Source organism: Sorghum bicolor, chromosome 1 (genome assembly GCF_000003195.3).
Source record: "Sorghum bicolor cultivar BTx623 chromosome 1, Sorghum_bicolor_NCBIv3, whole genome shotgun sequence".
NCBI lineage: Eukaryota > Viridiplantae > Streptophyta > Magnoliopsida > Poales > Poaceae > Sorghum > Sorghum bicolor.
Window position 1 is genome coordinate 75715703 of NC_012870.2, and position 17165 is coordinate 75732867.

The following is a 17165-nucleotide window of genomic DNA, read 5'->3' on the forward strand; positions in this document are numbered from 1 at the left end:
TTTAGATGCAAAAAGTTTTGGGATTTTGACACTGTAGCATTTTCGTTTTTATTTGACAAATATTGTCTAATTATGGAGTAACTAGGCTTAAAAGATTCATCTCGTGATTTACAAGTAAACTATGTAATTAGATATTCTTTTGATCTATATTTAATACTTCATGCATGTGATGTAAGATTCGATGTGACGGGGAATCTTGTAAAGTTTGGATTTTTAGGTGTATCTAAACAAGTCCTATATTCCCACTTTCAAAAGAAGCAGTACCCAATTCCCCCCTCGCGTATAAACAACGGAGAAGAGGACACATACCCCTAAAACCCTCGAACCATCATGTCGCTCTCCACACTGAGCCACCCGGCCGCCGCCGCCGCCGCCGCCACCGGGAGCGGAAAATCCCATTTCCGGACTGCCCCGGCGGCGCAGTCCGTACGTTTCCCCAAGGCACGCCCCCCTGTCCCCGCAGCCGTCTCCGCCGCTTCCGCGGCTGTCCACGCGGATCCCGCGGAGGATAGGGTTTCGTCGCTGAGCCAAGTCTCCGGCGTGCTGGGGTCGCAGTGGGGCGACGAGGGAAAGGGCAAGCTCGTCGATGTGCTCGCCCCCCGCTTCGACATAGTTGCGCGTTGCCAGGTGAGGGGTCTTGATTGTGCTAATCCATGCTTAGAGGAGTTGAGTTCTGTGGCGCAGCCGTGCTTCTGCTATTTGGTTGTTCACGAAGCCAATCGTTGGAATTTGGTGCTATTTTTGTGGATTGAGCTTGATGATGATTGCTGAAAGAGCGATCTGTGTTTAGATTTCACCTTGCTGATAACCATAATTTACGCGAAATTTGCTGAGTAAAGCTCCAGCCTTATAGTCGTTTTGGAGATGATGGGTTTTTAAATCTTATCGATGTCACCTTTGGTTTCTTTCAGGAGTGTTAGATGTTTAATCTTGACTAATAAACACTTAGTATATGACTAAAAGACATGCACCTGTGATAATTTCCTTTGTACCATGCTAGAATGTTCATACACAGTGTAGATAAATGGTTCAAGTGGATAGATTGGTTAATTCAAGCAAGAGAATGTTCTTTTTATTTGGTCACATAAGAATTTGTCCTGTGTGGTTGGCTATGTACTTATACTATGGAGAGACTTATAAAATGCAAAGCTTCTATGTTATGCTAAGGCTTGTTACTGCAAGATGCCTTTGCTCTTAAAGCAAATACTTGTGAGTTCCTAAACTAATGTTATGCTAAGGCTTGGTACTGCAAGATGCTTTTGCTCTTAAAGGAAATACTTGTGAGTTCCTAAACTAATTCAAGCTTGAGATTTCACCATGTTTTGCATCTTAGAGTAATGAGTAATCTATATTTCAGTAACATTTACTATTACTAGTGCTCCTGGGTGTCACATCATGTCCCTTACTTATTTGCTTTTTGCTTGATTTCTGTGGTGAATGTTTCTAGTCTGTCAGGACTTCTCTCTGTTTGTGTAATTGCACTTTCCACTCTTAATATTTATATACTTAACATAATGGTCTTCGAGCACAGCAAGTCAGTCAGTATCAGTTAGCTACTTCTCCTTAGTTTAGTAGCCTTATCTGAGTTTCAACCATATTTTTATCAGGGGGGAGCAAATGCTGGACATACAATCTACAACGCAGAAGGCAAGAAATTTGCCCTTCATCTTGTTCCATCTGGTATTCTCCATGAAGGGACACTTTGTGTTGTTGGCAATGGAGCAGTGATCCATGTTCCAGGGTTCTTTGGAGAAATTGATGGTCTTGAGTCCAATGGAGTCCGCTGTGATGGAAGAATACTGGTATCCGACCGGGCACATCTGCTATTTGATCTGCACCAGGTTGTGGATGGACTTAGGGAAGCTGAGCTTGAGAATTCATTTATTGGGACAACTAAGAGAGGCATTGGTCCTTGTTACTCCAGCAAGGTAACTCGAAATGGACTGCGGGTTTGTGATCTAAGGCACATGGACACTTTTGGGGATAAGCTTGATGTCTTGTTCAAAGATGCTGCTTCGAGATTTCAAGGTTTTCAATACAGCAAAAGCATGCTCAAGGAAGAGGTTGAGAGGTACAAGAAGTTCGCAGATCGCTTGGAGCCCTTTATTGCTGATACCGTGCATGTGCTAAATGAATCTATTCAGCAGAAGAAGAAAATCCTGGTTGAAGGTGGACAAGCAACTATGCTGGATATTGATTTTGGTACTTATCCATTTGTGACTTCTTCTAGCCCTTCAGCTGGTGGGATATGCACAGGCCTAGGGATTGCTCCAAGGGTGATTGGTGACCTGATTGGAGTGGTAAGTTAAACCCACTGTTATTCATTATTACAGTCCTCTTTCATGCTCTACGGCTTACATATTATGTATGCTTTACGTGCAGGTCAAAGCTTACACATCAAGAGTTGGCTCTGGCCCTTTCCCAACTGAACTATTTGGAGAGGAAGGCGATCGCCTTAGGAAAGCTGGAATGGAATTTGGCACAACAACGGGTCGCCCAAGGCGATGCGGCTGGCTTGACATTGTTGCACTTAAGTACTGCTGCCAAATCAATGGGTTCTCGTCACTTAATCTGACCAAACTTGATGTTCTGTCCGGGTTGTCAGAAATTAAGGTGGGTGTTTCTTATAGCCGACCTGATGGACAGAAGCTGCAATCCTTCCCTGGGGATCTTGATACCCTTGAGCAAGTACAGGTAAGCTTTGGCATGCACTTCTCACTGTATTTTTTCACAACGTAAAGTCCCCTTTGAGTAGAAACATACCATTGTTTCGAGAATGTACATTATTTTCTCTGTTTTAAGATGCAACATAATATCCCTGTCTCAAAAGCTTGTGGTGTTAGTAGTGACAGTTTAAACAGGTATAAGAGACTGAGGATGCATATACTCCATCTCTTATATGCCTTGCCTTGTGTTTCAGGTCAACTATGAGGTTCTGCCTGGGTGGCAAACTGACATTTCGTCTGTTCGAAGTTACAATGAACTTCCCCAAGCTGCCCGCCTCTATGTGGAGAGGATAGAAGAGCTTGTTGGTGTTCCCGTGCACTACATTGGTGTTGGACCTGGCAGAGATGCTCTCATATACAAGTAAAAGCAACTTCATTTGGTCCTTCATTGGGCAGAAAAATCTAGCCCTAACCAGGCCTTGAGCATTTGCACTTCGTTGCCATCGTAGCTGTGATACGGTGAAGTCACTGACTGGTTGAGTGATGTAATGTGCGCAATAATCAGAACCTTGTCCTAAAACAGCCACTGCGACATCAGCTAAGGCGAATAAGGGAAGGATGAGTCATTTGCACTATGTCTGACACCAATTGTTCGGTGGTTCATCATATATCTTGCACCGTGTTTGACTCCACCAATTTTTAGGTGGTTCATATATTTTGTACTAATAATTGTGAGACTAATGTGCTATGAATCTCAACTGTATACCTTGCTGATGCATGCCTTTGGGTTTATTTTTATATGTTTGGAGAAATGTGATACCTGATCAAAATCTGCGCATTCTTGTCTACTGCATGTTTGTTTCTCGGCTCCAGTTAACCTTGCCAACTCACTGATGAAGCCACCGAAAAAAAAAATTCTGATACGGAGAGTGAAGTAGCGCAGGCTACATAGATAGGGGAAGATGCATGTTTCTATTTTCTTTGGTTAAAAAGAACTAAAGAATAGTAGGCTCAATCGGTCACAGATCCATTATGCCAAACTCATTACCACCCATCATCAGATTATCAGAATCGATTACATTTAACTTGTGGGAGCTAAAGCTTGTGCGCTAGTGAAAGGTGCCACGTGCAGCATGCAGATGGCGCGGGATATTCAACGTTGCATGGACTCGGATTACACAAACTAGACGTCCCAGACAGGGATGGGCAGGCAGGTGCCGAACTGGTCGACCTCATGCAGATCGTCCATCTGAAAACCTCCGTTGACGCCGACGGCGCCGCCGTGGGCTCCCGCGATGTCGTTGAGGTCCGCTGCCAGCGCGTCCCAGTCGAACTCGCCGTTGCCGCCGAAGCAGCCAGCAGCGTCGGCGGCATCACCGTGAAAGCTGGCTTTAGCAGTGGCCGTGCCGTCGTCGTCGTCGGTCTTGAGCACTCCGATCTGCTGCAAGAACTCCCTGAGGTCGAGCTGGGGCTTGTCGGCGCCGGGCGGGCAGGCGCCGCCGGCCTCGCACGGCTCGGCGTCGTCGTCGACCGTCGTCATGGCGGCCGTGGCCACCGCCTGCTCCAGGGCGTGGAAGCAGGACATGGGCGGCGGCAGAGCCGCGTGGGTGGTGACGGTGGAGCAGGGAGACGTGGAGGCCGCCGCAGGGAGATGATCGACCGGGGCGACGACCTGGCGGGCAGGCGGCGGCTTGGCGGTCGAGCCGCCGTTCTTGAGCTCCTGCAGCCTCTGGTGGATGACGTGCACGTTGTGCTGCGCGTTGAGGTTGAGCAGGCCGTAGGCCGGGACGGCGGCTGCCGCGGCGCCCCTGGCGGCGGAGGCCGGGAGCCACCTGAGCCTCTGGTGCGCGGCGGCGGCGGAGACGGAGGCGCGTAGGTGCGGCAGGTTGAGGAAGGCGTCGGGCCCGTAGAGCCTGCGCGCGGCCTCGTCGTAGGCGAGCGCGGCCTCCTCGGCGGTGGCGAAGGAGCCGAGCCAGAGGCGGGTGCGCTTGTTGGGCTCGCGGATCTCGGCCACCCACTTGCCCCACGTCCGCTGGCGCACGCCGCGGTACTCGCACGCCGCGTTCTGCGGGCCGCCCTTCCCCCGCGTCGGGCCCTTCTTCCACGCGCGCTTCCGGCCGCCGTGGCTCTCCATGGGAATTGGGATCACCGTGGAGCGGAGCGTGGGGAGAGGGAGGGTTTATTTTGAACTCCAATGCATGCAAAGTCGGAGGGGGAGTGTAGTGAAGTGGGGTGAGGAGAGTGTGACGAGGCGCGGGGGTTTAGTAGGGTAGAGTGGCCGGCGCTATCGCGCGCGGGGATCGGCAAGGCCGGCATGGGGCGTGGGTTTAAATGTTGTCACGGCCGGGAATGCATGCATGCTCGGCGTATGTACGGTGGTGTCGCGCCTTTTGCAGACCTGTGAGCGTGAACTCCCGTCGGAGGCGCCACATGTGACCGTTAGGCATCTCTAGGAATGCATGTCCAATAAGACCGATCGATCGAGAAACCAAACCAAAGAAAATCATCTACCGTCCCCTGCTGTCCAATTCTGACGAACGAAGAAGTGCTTGTTGTTCGGTTTAGTTTTATTAGGCTTTATTTGTCTATTTATTATCTATCTATCTATCTATCTATCTATATCACTATATATGTATTGGATTTCCAAAAACCCAATTCATCCACTTTCTGATTATAAGCGCGTTTGAATGGAATTCATTCACCATCTTCTCCCCCTTTTTCAGTGTGATTTTAATTTCCACACTCTTGGATGTAATTTCAAGTGAGAAATATTTTGGTTCAACTGAGAAATATTTTGGTTCCTATACACATGGAACAAGTAATTCTTCTACCTCCTAGAACATTACATACTGACAACTTTTTTTACTAAATAAATATATTGATTTAGAGGAATAACATTTATCATTTATCTTATTTGTTTGAATTAAACAGTTCTTTCTTTCTAGCTGTCTTTTGATGACAGCCAGCGTAGATCAACTTTCGAAACTTGATTTAGATTTATTTCCGTGAAATGAACAAATTAATTGTGGTGGAATTGCCGATCGCGCTAAGTTTTGGTGGATATGCACCGAGGAATCGAGAGGACGACGTACGGGCCGAAACAAGCTAAGGCGAGCACGTTGATTCGATCGTCGTCATGGTAATAAGAGCGGCATGAATGCGAGGTGTAAAGATCCACCTCACAGCATTCTTGGCTCTCACGAGCGTGCTCTTCACATGCTCTCCTCCACGTCAGATGTACAGAGGCATGCGATCCCTGATGAGCCCTCCTCCTGTTGTCTGTCTTGTGCGATTGATCTGCTTGTTTGACCGGCTCTACTACCGTGCAGCCTAGGGCAAACGCGGATAAGCATGTCCATGTGTGACACCATCTGCGTGCTCCGTGCTAATGTATATCACAAGTTCACAACATATCACATTCAGCTGTCCCTCCGGAATGCAGGCCGACATCTTGTAGTTTGCTGCAAAATATACATGGTACTCTCTATGTCCCAAATTATAAGCCACTTTGATTTTTTTTATGTATAGATTTTGTTACGTATCTACACATACATTACATCTAAATACATAGCAAAATTGATATACCAAAAAAGTTAAACCAACTTATAATTTGGACCGGAGTGAGTATACGTTAACCATGTAGAGTGGCAACTGATTCATAACAACGTACATCATCTGCTCGATTAGGGTTAATTTGCTCGACAAACGAAAATAACACTGAACAACAAAATCTGATTCTTTCTCAGTGAAAGCCAACGTAGCTTGACATTACGATCCATGCTATCGATGTTTTTGGTAGATGAAAATGGTGCATTTCCCTTTTCTTTTTTCAGGAAATGATCTAAATTGAGTATCAGTCAAAAGAACATTACCCAGAATGTAAGATATATCTGTAAATTCCTTCCTAAGAGTATGTCAGATCTATCCTTTTTCTTGAGAGGGAGCAGGAGTATGTATGCCTATTCTTTACAGTTGTAATTCTGCCTGACTAAACACTTCAGGATGTTCTTGAGCAGATGTTCGGCAGCCGAGTTTCCTTTGTTTGCAGGAGACCTTGACGCCAAGGGTCATTGTACAGCTTATAATGCAATACCTGTCACAAGCATTCTTTCTCAGCAAATATGAACACAGAGGAGCGGAAGTTCTAGGGTTGAAATGGGGTATATCAGAGACAGCGACATGTGGCCAAGTACAATTCTGGTAACACTTTTTTTTTAATAATTCACCAAAGCTTTCTACTGGGAATGCAAATATTATTTCATTTCTAGCGAACAGAAGATGCTAAGTAGTAAGTATAATAACATCCACACCACACAATAGGTTGAGGAGCAAGTCTACCTGTATAAATGTCGCAAAGGCATCGTCATCGTGAGGTAGTTTTGAGACCTCAACAGACCAGGGTGCCTCTTCAGAGAACAGTCCTTTCTGTCTCTGCGCCTCTAACAATATAGAGTCTCGATAGAAAAACCTCTGCCATATCTGGCGGACATTTCCCAGCATAAACTCCACTTGTGTATTGTTTATTCCCTGGTGATATGGAAACAGTAAGCATTCTGCAGGCGGTATGTCCAAAAGATAAAGAAAAAGCAGAAACAGAATAACATACTCGAAGTGTACTTATGAGGCCTGGGATGTCATCTTCTTGTATGCGCACTGCAAAACTATTATAGTTGAGTGCATTCTCATATGGTAGAAAAATTCCATCCTACAATTTAAGCCAAGAGAGCAGATAGGTTCAAGTAAGACATCGCATGATGGTCCCTCTCTCCCATCTATATGCAGCACAAGGAAAATGATAGTGTATCACCTGAATTATTACAGGAATGCATCCTTGAAGCATGCTGTCTTCCATACGCCCACTCCAGCCATCCCCTGGCAGGACACCACAAAAAACAGAGCTTGCTAGTTCTTCATAATATTTCTCAGTTCGTAAATAGGTAACTGTCACATCGGCTGCATGCTGTCGTCCAAGGCTTCCCTGCTTGTTTGGTGTAGAACCAAATTCAGCTGCTAGCTTTTGCCGAATCCCCATGCTATACCTGCATTATACAATCGAAAAAAATTGACAAACAATTATGCAAAACATTCACATTCACATTCACATTCACAAATACATAGATACATACGTGTCTTCTGGGCGGCCTCCTTCGTATGCTGAACCTAGATTACCGTTGAAATAAAAGAGTGTTGTACGGTTCTTCCTAGGCCTGCAAAAGTTGTGTTCCCTGGTATAAGGTTCTAAGGAACATAACAGTTGATAGGATATATAGTTAACTTTACGGATACCTTGCCCACAGTTTTAACCATATTGCCCCAGGGTTTGGTTCCTTCCACGCCGGAAGCACTAGATCCTTTCTTGGATCAAAACATGGATGGTTGCCTCTCTTATCCAAAGGAATATCATCCCAGTTGTCTGCCCAATAAGCAGTCGTTGAATTCTTATGTTTTGTATTAGTGTTTCCCCAGTGGACAAGCATCATGCTGTTCCAGATCTCTTTTGGAGCATAGCAGGCACCTTCATCCCATGAAAAGAACTGCATTTATGTAAATTGAAAGGCAATCAGTGATTGCCACTATTGTATAAGAACCAAAGAATCATTATACAGTTATAACACAAGTCATTCAAATATGAAACCCACCCAGATATGGTCTCTTCCCGAAGTGCGATTCCAGTAAGGATACTGCTGAGCTATGTGATCATACGCCATTCTATAGTACTCAAGTGCATGGTAGCTCCTTCGGCGCAGGTCCCTCTAAAATTTAAACTCAAATTACTGGAGAACATCAAGACCATCGAAGAACATATGGACACAATTCTTACCGGCAATAGCAGATGTGGAGCATCATCAGATCTAGTTATTAGACATGAGTCAAGCACTGGCACATAGAAATAATCAGCTTCATCCCCATTAAGAGTGCGGTGAGGGCTAGCAAGAATGCTCTCGTAGAGTGCTATCTACATATAGAAAATAAAACATTAGTCAGATTTGCTTGTCCTCATAAGCATGTAGCCATGGATCAACAAACATTAAGCTATCTGCTAGCAGCTAAAATTAGCAAACCTGAGCACCATACAATTGCTGGGTCCATACAGTTCTGTTCTTGTCATCATATATTCTGTTTACACACTGGAATCTGTAATGTCGTCCCTGAGAGAAAAAATATTAATCTCAATGCTGCAGTAGAGCTTCATGAACACAAAAAGGAATATTTATGACATAGACTTACTTCAAGAAGATGACTGTCAAACTCAGCTGGCAAATCATAAACATATATGAGTGGTCTTTTTTTCTGAACAACGGCCTTAACATCAATGGTGGTACTGTTTAAAATTTTCAGATCTGGTGAATTCACTGGTGTCTGGAGCCACGAGGGCCAATCATGTGTAAGCGAATATGCTGATGGGATACTGCAATCAATCCCAAAATATCCACTGTCACACTGAAGGAGATACTCAATGAGACTACAGCTTACAAAAGTAAACAATGCACCACATTAAATTTAACCAAAGCAATTTCATTTCAATAACTAAATTGTTTTCTCTGAGACACACCTGACAGAAACCACCATGGCAATGTCCATGTCCAGAGCACTGGTTGATGCAGCTGCATTCAACACGTGTCTCACAGAACTGCCCCCAGAGACCATCATATTTGCAATCACATTCTTCTTTAAACTTCACTTTGGATGAATACGCATCCTCAGGTACCACATTACACCATCCTAACTCACTGCTGTTTGTTGTGAATATGTTTTCCAGGTCAGGTGTTTTCCAATCGGTAAGCTTTGGATCATCAGGTTTTGCAGGTAAACTATAAAGATGGATATGAGAAGCTTAGTAGTAATATTACAGTAACTCAAAAAAAAATAATCAGATTGAGTATCAGTGATGGTCTTACATTGTTTTAAAACCACAAGCTTCTGCCACAGGACGATCTGGGTACTTTGTTCCAGGCCCACAAAAGCACATTGCCCTTGTTTTATCACAGTGAGCTGCACAGGTGGAAACTATCCATAGACCTACAGGCCATTCCGGGGAACTTGGGAGGTTGCATTCCAATTTCAGAACCTCCTCACATCCTTTCCCTGTATCAGTGAAGCCATATTGTGAGGAGTCTCGATTAGGAATAAATCACTGCAAATTTAAATGTTATTGGAATCTAGAAAAGCAAAATATATCAGCGTTAGCAAGGAAACAATATATATGCCACCTTTCTACAGTCCGTACACTCATGTTCTTTCATTCTTAAATGAAATAGTTGTTTTTTTAGTAAACCCAAAACAATAGAAAGAACAGTTCATCACTTGCAGAAATATATGTCCATAGACAAGGTTATAATCACATAAGTGACAACAACCAGTATCTGTTTAATGCAGTAGTTCAGTTCCCATTTTGCCTATATTTGTGTGTTCATTTTCAAAATTAGAGTAGTACTAAAGAAGGTTTGCTGTATTCAATATCCTTATGGGCAAAAAGTATATCCAAAGGACTCAATAGGGATTTTGTTTTATCAACAATGAAGAGTGGAGTTTCTTTTTTTAACAAAATACACCCAAAATTCCTGCTAATACAAGAAATAAGATAGGATCCTTTAGTTACTCCCTTTGGGGCTAAAAAAACTTTTGTCTATCCTCATGAAACGGGAAATACTGAGATCAAATCCAACAACAAGTCCTTGTAGTAAAAAAATATATGAGACTTCAATGCTGCAATTCTTAATCCATGAATCCATATACAATAAACTGAATGGTCTATATTCTTTCAGACATACAAACTACAAGTTCTATGTTCTTTCAGGAATGCAAAGTGATCTAAACAGAGTATGCTACAGATGAAAGGAGATATACTCTGTGAAGAAGAAAATGCTGTCTACATGGTTAGGGAGACATTTGTAGGTTGCATTGCTGTATCCAATATAAGAATCCACGATTAGTCTTTTGTGGTACCTAACTCTATCAAATGATATCATTACTATTTTTTTTTGTTTAGCTCTAGTCATAAGTTCTTAAAAGCCAGTCTTTTGAGGGCCTAAGAACTATTGAATTATTAGTGCACGGGCTCTTATTAATAGAAAGTGAATACTGAGAAGACCAACCGGAATATCCATGAAAGCATCTGCACTCTCCCAGATTATAGTTGCAAACACCACGACCACTGCAGTCTTTCTCACAGCGCTTTGCACCTATAGCCTGTCCCAAAAGAGCAACCTCAATTAACCCCATAAAAAGCTAAGTCAAAGCGCACCAACCAGTGATAAGGGTGGGTGCAAACCTCAGTAACATCAACAGACGAAGAGTTGGCATGACACCCAGCAAGCCATCTACCAATCTCAGCCTTCCATGGCGCGCCACGAAATGCCACGGCGCCATATGAATCAGAAGGGAAGCGCCCCCTGAGACGAGAGTCCACCACCCCGACGGCCGGAAGAACATTATTTGGGCGGCTTATACTGCTGCGAGCACCGAAGTAATCCAAGGAGGCAGGAAGGATTGGCACCATGAACACATGAACAGCGGTGACAAGCACCACCAGGGCGCCGGCTACGCCCACAAATGCCACAGGGCATTTCGTCGAACGGATTGCGAGCATGGTCAAACTATCATCCGGGCATCAGGCAGAGAATGCCTCCCCGTGCTGCCGGCGTCGATGATGACGCCGTAGGTCGAGGGAGCCAGGCGGGGGTTGGATCAGGGCAAGCACGGCTGCGCGGACGCGGTGAGGGGCGTGAGGCCTCCGCCGAAGCGGCGGCCGGCGGGAGCTGAGCAGGATCAGGCAGAGGCGCCGGCGGCTCACAGGCCTGACAAGGATCAACTATTCGATGGAGGCGCGAGGCGTCGCAATCGTTGGAAATGGTGTTCATTCAAGGTCAGAGTGGATCTTGGAGAAACGGTGTTGGGGTCCGACAAAGAACCCAAGAAATAGAAGGATTCGAGTGCGGACATCTCTCTTGTAAACGGAGAACAGTAGGATGCTCCATCATTAAATAACGGATTTTGCCTTTGATCTTTTGTATAAGAGCCTCTCTTTGATGACAGGTGGGCCCGGTCCCATATGTCATCCAGTCAAGCGCTAAAATGAGGTTTGACCTAATGTTTGTAATCTTATTAATAAGAGTACCTCCACCAGTGGACCTCAAATTAGGATTATATTTGAGGACCTCCTCCTTTCATGACTATATATTTTAGACTTAACACCAACAAAGATCCTTAAATCAGGGTTATTATTTATTTTTCTCCTCCTTTTCACACATACTCCCTCCATTCCAAATTACATGACATTTTGGCTTTCATTATGCACTAAGATGCACACTATTTTTAGATATTATTCTCTACATTCTAAATTATAAGTCGGTTTAGTTTTTTTAGATGCATAACTTTTGTTATACTACATTATATATAGGAAAATTCAAAGTCAAAAAGGTTTAGAATTTGGAGTGTAGGGGATAGTAATAGTAAAAAAACAATGTATCTAGAAATACTATTATTCTCTTTTTATGATACTATACAAATTCGAACTAAATATTAGTTCATACAAATGGTAAATGTTGAAATTCACAAATTCAAACATGACAATCACAACTAAAATATAAAATAAAGTGTCGTCCTAAAGACAAGTACATCATAACCATTCTTTCACAAACAAAATTCATCATATCAATGAAATTAACTAGAGCTATGTGCTAACAATAGATGCACCACAAGATCATTACCAAAGCCTCTTAATGTGCATGCTTGTCTTCAATCTACTTATGTCTTAAGGAACAACAACAACACAAAAGTGGATCAAAGCGTTGGTACTTCCCCCTTAGCACCTCAACATCATCTTGATTACACGCATAGCTTTCAAATATGGCAAAATTGACATAGTAATTTCTAATCAAATTCACAATTGATGCTCAATATGCATAATCGAATTCACTTTTGACAATTCATTTAAATCTTGAGAACAAGCATTGACATATGGATGGTATGAGCCGTGCACCCCGAGAGTGTTTGCATGCAAAGCCGGAGAAGGTAGAGAAACCACCCTTGGAAAAACATGAGGAAACCGTAGGATGCTCATGGTGGCAAAACGACACGTGTTGTGCACTAGATGGATTGGCATATGCTTTTAAGGATGAAAGTCATGATTGATAACCCTATAGTGAAGCATGGTACAACCCTGTGTCAAGAAAGTAAGCAACATAGATCGATTAATTGCTAGTGGCTAAGGACTAAACATAGTTAGGTGTTTTGCCTACATTCAGATAGAATTGACAACGACTCTTGCAATGCCCTAAAAATTCATGATGAATTGATTTCAACTACTTATCACATCCAACCAGAGTGCCACTCAACATTGATCACTTATGATGTGGTTATATGTGTTGTGGCTTGGCGTGGAGGTTTAGATGAATGGCCAGATTTAACTTGGAGCATATGATTGTATGGCTGTTAAATTGAGATGATGGGCTCAACATGGTTGTAGCTTTATCAGCTTATTGAGTAGATATACATATATAGATTTATGAACTATTTCACCATGTTGATGAAAAATTGAGTTCTTGGTCTTGTCGAATAACGTCATGAAGGATCAAGGAACCGCTCAATGCAACCCAGATTATGTGCTTGGGAGAGTGATCTTAAGAGAAGTAACTTAGAAATTAGGACTGTCAAACCTTTAAATGCAAATCAAGTCTGTCACATACTAGCTGGACTAATAAAAAATTGTAAGTTCTAGAAGGGATTCAGAATTCTTGCTTGTGGCATTTCCTTACAGACCAGTGAATCCCACATTGTTATAACTTAGGGCTACAATCCTTGTGCAGAAAATTGTGAAATTGCAATTGAAATAATAGAATCAACATCACCAGTTCGGCAAGCACAAGCCAATATAATTAAGAATAGTAAACCTTCATGAATTAAGAAATAGACCATCGCCTTATATCACCTCATGGAATGTATAGATTGCACTTCAAATATTTTTGGTCAGTTTGTAGTTTTGAACTGCTAGGTAGTAGTTGAGGGAAACAACATTTAAACAAATCATTGAATTGTATAACCTTAGTATATCACTTCAAGAGAGAAAAGTATTTTGCTATATCTCGAATTATACATATGAAATGACTCTTTCAACCTGTATGACTATACATGATTTTTTTTAACTTCCCAGATAGGGTACTCATCACCTCATGGAATGTATAGATTGCACTTCAAATATTTTTGGTCATTTTGTAGTTTTGAACTGCTAGGTAGTAGTTGAGGGAAACAACATTCAAACAAATCATTGAATTGTATAACCTTAGTATATCACTTCAAGAGGCAAAAGTGTTTTGCTATATCTCGAATTATACATATGGAAATGACTCTTTCAACCTGTATGACTATACATGATTTTTTAAACTTCCCAGATAAGGTACCCATCAAATGAATCAATCAAATAGGAACTCAGAATATTTGGAAATGAATGAAGTAACGGATTCTAGCTACATCAAGTGTTGCTCGTTAAAGCTTTGGAATGTTATGATGCTACTCCACAAGAAAAGTGCAGGGCTTCAAGAACCAAAACATGCTGCTGGAGCTCCCTTCTACATCACATGCTCTTGTATTGTTCATATCCTTAACCCCAAAGGGTTGCCTCACAACATCTTTTTTGCTCTCCAGATCCTTACTAGGGGTCCCCTTCTCCTAAAGAAAAGAAAATTAGAGTATAATTAGATAACTCCATGATCAACTTCAGATAAATACCTCATTGGTAATTGTTGGGACTTGGGAACAACAGCCCTAAAACTATACAATCACTGTGTTTGCCTTTTGTACAGTACAAAAAGATAAGTTCAACTATGAGCTGCACAAGCATCTTGATATGATCATCCACAATGAACATAAGTTGAAAAACCTATTTGAGACTATCCACTCTGAGGCTTACAATGAATACCTAGGATTTATAGAAAATATGCCTTGCCATTAGTACATTTGGTAACATCTCCTCATGACCAGTTTTAAATGATGCTAAATATGAAAGGACACTACTTCTATTGAAAAACATCTCAGATGCATGATCAGACTTAATGAAATTGGTTGGAAAAAAAAAACACATGACCTTTAATCTTTCACATGGTTCAACAAGTTTAGTTTGTGAAGTATGGTGAACTGGGGCGATGCCAATTTAGCTCATCATAGGATTTATTCCAATTATTTATTTTAGAGCAGAAGTCACTTTAATGTATTCTTCCATGATAAGATCTACAGAAGTCGACCACGCTTTTTGTGAACATTACATGCCCTAAGAATCTGAAGTCCCAGAAATGAAGACAGTGAATCCACCAAGTAAACACCATGATTCAAAGCCACGGACACTGAATAAGCAAATACTATAGCCATGCTGGATTCACCTTCAGTGGCTTCTTGAGTGGTGATGCTGCTGTGGCCAACCCTCCAGGTTTAACATTCTTAATGCGGTTTGGCGATGGGGATGGAAATCGCTGCGGAGTGGGCGGTGTTGCCTTCACCTCCTTCAGCACAGAGGGAGACCTTTGCTTCCATGCTTCCACCTTCAGCCCCACTTTCTTTCCCTTCCTGCAGAAACCAACACCACCGCCGTAAGCAACAATCAGTACAACCTATATTATGTACACATAAGTTTGCACTGTGATGACTATTTGCAAAATGCAAATTACATTGGGCTTGGACTCTTTTTCACTGTTTCTTGTCTCGCCACTTCCTTCACAGTCTCTGCAGAAACTGGATTGCTGACGCTGGCATCAGGAGCTACATTCTCCATCAAATCGCTCGGATTCCTGCACGAATGAAACTGTCAAGGGCCTCAAAACGACAATCTGACAATTGAATCCCTGCATTCCTTCGATGAGGAGAGGTTTACATTGGATTTGAGCTGTGCTCCTCCTGTGTGTCTGTGACAGGCCGGCCGCCGCCGCCAACCATCCGCTTCAGCTCATCGTAGAACTCCGAAATCTGGCCAAGTATATCCTTCCCAGCGAAGAGATTCCTAGCTGAGAGGGTGCTCTTGAGCTGCCTCGGCGGGGCGTACTTGTTGAGCAGCGCCTCCTTCTCAGCGTTATCCGGCCGCTTCTCCGCACTGGACTTAATGGCCTCCTTGGCATTCTTGTTCCATCGAGGGGCACCGAAGGGCGGCCTACTCGGCGCCTGCCGTGGGGGCGGCGTGGCCAGCGCAGGGTCCTGGTTCTCGCTGTCTTCCTGGAACCTCTTCTTGGGCGCTGCCTTTGGCTTCGGCGGCGTGGAGGAGGTAACGGCGCCGCCGCCCCGCCACTTGAGATTGCTACTGCCGTCCCTGAGCAACGCACGAAGGGGGGTGAGAACGGGATTCGATCGAGGCGGGCGCGGCCCGTAAAGAACACCTGGATTGGATTTGACTGGTCACCTGAGGTTAGTGGCGTTGGCGTCCCTTTCGGCGAAGGGCAGCATGGCCGAAACCGATCGCAGCAGCTTGCCCTGTTCCGATGAAGAAGAAGCGTGAGTGAGATGAGGGTTCAGCTAACCCGTGGAAGAAAAAGGGGACCGGCGAAGCAAGGCAGACCTTGGGGCTGGGGCTCAGCTTGAGGAAATCCTCGGCCGTCTTCGGATGCCGGCAATCTGCAGCGCCGCAAATCAATAGATCAGCACCCGCTCGTTTAGAAGCAAAGTTCCAATGTCGCAAGAGAATCCATCCCCAAGGAAGAAAGCAAGAACCGGGCCGGGCGACCCGCCGATCAGCGCGCACTGCTTTGATTTGATCTCCTGCCAGTCTAATCGAACGGGGCCAACCAACAGGCAACAGGAGCACCGCCCGCCCGCGCGCCTGCGAGCGAGGGGAGGCCAAGAAGAGAGCGGAAGGGAAGAGAGAGGCGTACCGGGGCGGCAGAACCAGGCCTCGTCGTCGACGTCGGCGCGGCCGGCGTTGGGGTCGGTGAGGTCGGCCCAGTGCGGGGCCTGGATGCCCTCGTATGTCTCGTCGCGCACGTACCGCGACACCACCCTGCTCCAGTCGATGTCCTTGGGCTCCATGAACTCCATCCCGCCCTCCCCTTCCCTCCCGCGCGGCGCGGCGGAGGAGAAGCCCCGAGCGACAGAAAGTGAGGGAGAAGGGAGGGGGAACGGCTGGGTTCCGGTTGCTTGATCGCGTCGTCGCGGCTCCTCTTTTGTCGCGCTCGTGAGGAGTCGCGTGAGATGTGCGGGGGGCAGTGGCGAGGCGAGCCGTTGCGCGTGTTATGAGCAGAGCCGAGGGAAGGGGAAGAGAAGACTACCCGCCGACCCGGCCCGTTGGTTCCCGGCCAATTTTTCGACCGTTGGAGTTCACCGATACTACGGCCTTGTTTAGTTCTAAAAAGTGAAAACTTTTCGGTACTGTAGCAATTTCGTTTGTTTGTGACAAATATTATCTAATCATGAACTAACTATGATCAAAAGATTTATCTCGTGATTTACAGCTAAACTGTGTAATTAGTTTTTGTTTTCATCTATATTTAATGTTTCATGCATGTGCTACAAGATTCGATGTGA

At 44.4% G+C, this 17165-nt stretch overlaps 4 protein-coding genes across 5 annotated transcripts; 1 reads left to right on the plus strand and 3 right to left on the minus strand.

The window, feature by feature from the left end:
* LOC8059802 (adenylosuccinate synthetase 1, chloroplastic) lies at positions 284–3496 on the plus strand. The gene is made up of 4 exons (XM_002465726.2): positions 284–627; positions 1608–2300; positions 2383–2694; positions 2921–3496. The coding sequence occupies exons 1-4, from the start codon at positions 331–333 to the stop codon at positions 3089–3091; spliced, it is 1473 nt and encodes a 490-aa protein (XP_002465771.2). The 5' UTR covers positions 284–330; the 3' UTR covers positions 3092–3496.
* LOC110432669 (dehydration-responsive element-binding protein 2E-like) lies at positions 3850–4886 on the minus strand. Its single transcript, XM_021453453.1, has one exon. The coding sequence runs from the start codon at positions 4798–4800 to the stop codon at positions 3850–3852; it is 951 nt and encodes a 316-aa protein (XP_021309128.1). The 5' UTR covers positions 4801–4886.
* On the minus strand, positions 6379–11625 carry LOC110432361. Of its 2 annotated transcripts, XM_021452601.1 has the most exons (14): positions 10939–11625; positions 10763–10856; positions 9566–9752; positions 9220–9478; positions 8895–9107; positions 8729–8815; positions 8488–8622; positions 8306–8419; positions 7953–8200; positions 7793–7873; positions 7474–7705; positions 7273–7371; positions 7005–7193; positions 6379–6759 (listed from the first exon to the last, which is right to left on the minus strand). In XM_021452601.1, the coding sequence occupies exons 1-14, from the start codon at positions 11254–11256 to the stop codon at positions 6664–6666; spliced, it is 2352 nt and encodes a 783-aa protein (XP_021308276.1). In that variant the 5' UTR covers positions 11257–11625; the 3' UTR covers positions 6379–6663. The 2 variants fall into 2 exon arrangements, with proteins under 2 accessions (XP_021308276.1, XP_021308279.1); XM_021452604.1 differs by lacking the exon at positions 6379–6759 and having other exon boundaries at positions 7052–7193; positions 7273–7319.
* LOC8082032 lies at positions 13923–16886 on the minus strand. Its single transcript, XM_002468370.2, has 7 exons — positions 16517–16886; positions 16204–16259; positions 16048–16118; positions 15529–15957; positions 15326–15445; positions 15041–15224; positions 13923–14333 (listed from the first exon to the last, which is right to left on the minus strand). Exons 1-7 carry the CDS (start codon positions 16677–16679, stop codon positions 14175–14177), a joined length of 1182 nt encoding a protein of 393 aa, XP_002468415.2. The 5' UTR covers positions 16680–16886; the 3' UTR covers positions 13923–14174.

Coding starts and splice junctions, on each gene's coding strand:
- LOC8059802 (XM_002465726.2), top strand. CDS start 331: ATGTCGCTCTCCACACTGAGCCACCCGGCCGCCGCCGCCGCCGCCGCC. Junction 2,301..2,382: donor TTGGTGACCTGATTGGAGTG/GTAAGTTAAACC, acceptor CTTTACGTGCAG/GTCAAAGCTTACACATCAAG. Junction 2,695..2,920: donor ATACCCTTGAGCAAGTACAG/GTAAGCTTTGGC, acceptor CTTGTGTTTCAG/GTCAACTATGAGGTTCTGCC.
- LOC110432669 (XM_021453453.1), bottom strand. CDS start 4,800: ATGGAGAGCCACGGCGGCCGGAAGCGCGCGTGGAAGAAGGGCCCGACG.
- LOC110432361 (XM_021452601.1), bottom strand. CDS start 11,256: ATGCTCGCAATCCGTTCGACGAAATGCCCTGTGGCATTTGTGGGCGTA. Junction 8,201..8,305: donor CGGGAAGAGACCATATCTGG/GTGGGTTTCATA, acceptor ACATAAATGCAG/TTCTTTTCATGGGATGAAGG. Junction 7,706..7,792: donor GGAGGCCGCCCAGAAGACAC/GTATGTATCTAT, acceptor TGTATAATGCAG/GTATAGCATGGGGATTCGGC.
- LOC8082032 (XM_002468370.2), bottom strand. CDS start 16,679: ATGGAGTTCATGGAGCCCAAGGACATCGACTGGAGCAGGGTGGTGTCG. Junction 15,958..16,047: donor GCCAACGCCACTAACCTCAG/GTGACCAGTCAA, acceptor TGCGTTGCTCAG/GGACGGCAGTAGCAATCTCA. Junction 15,225..15,325: donor AAAAAGAGTCCAAGCCCAAT/GTAATTTGCATT, acceptor TGGTTTCTGCAG/GAAGGGAAAGAAAGTGGGGC.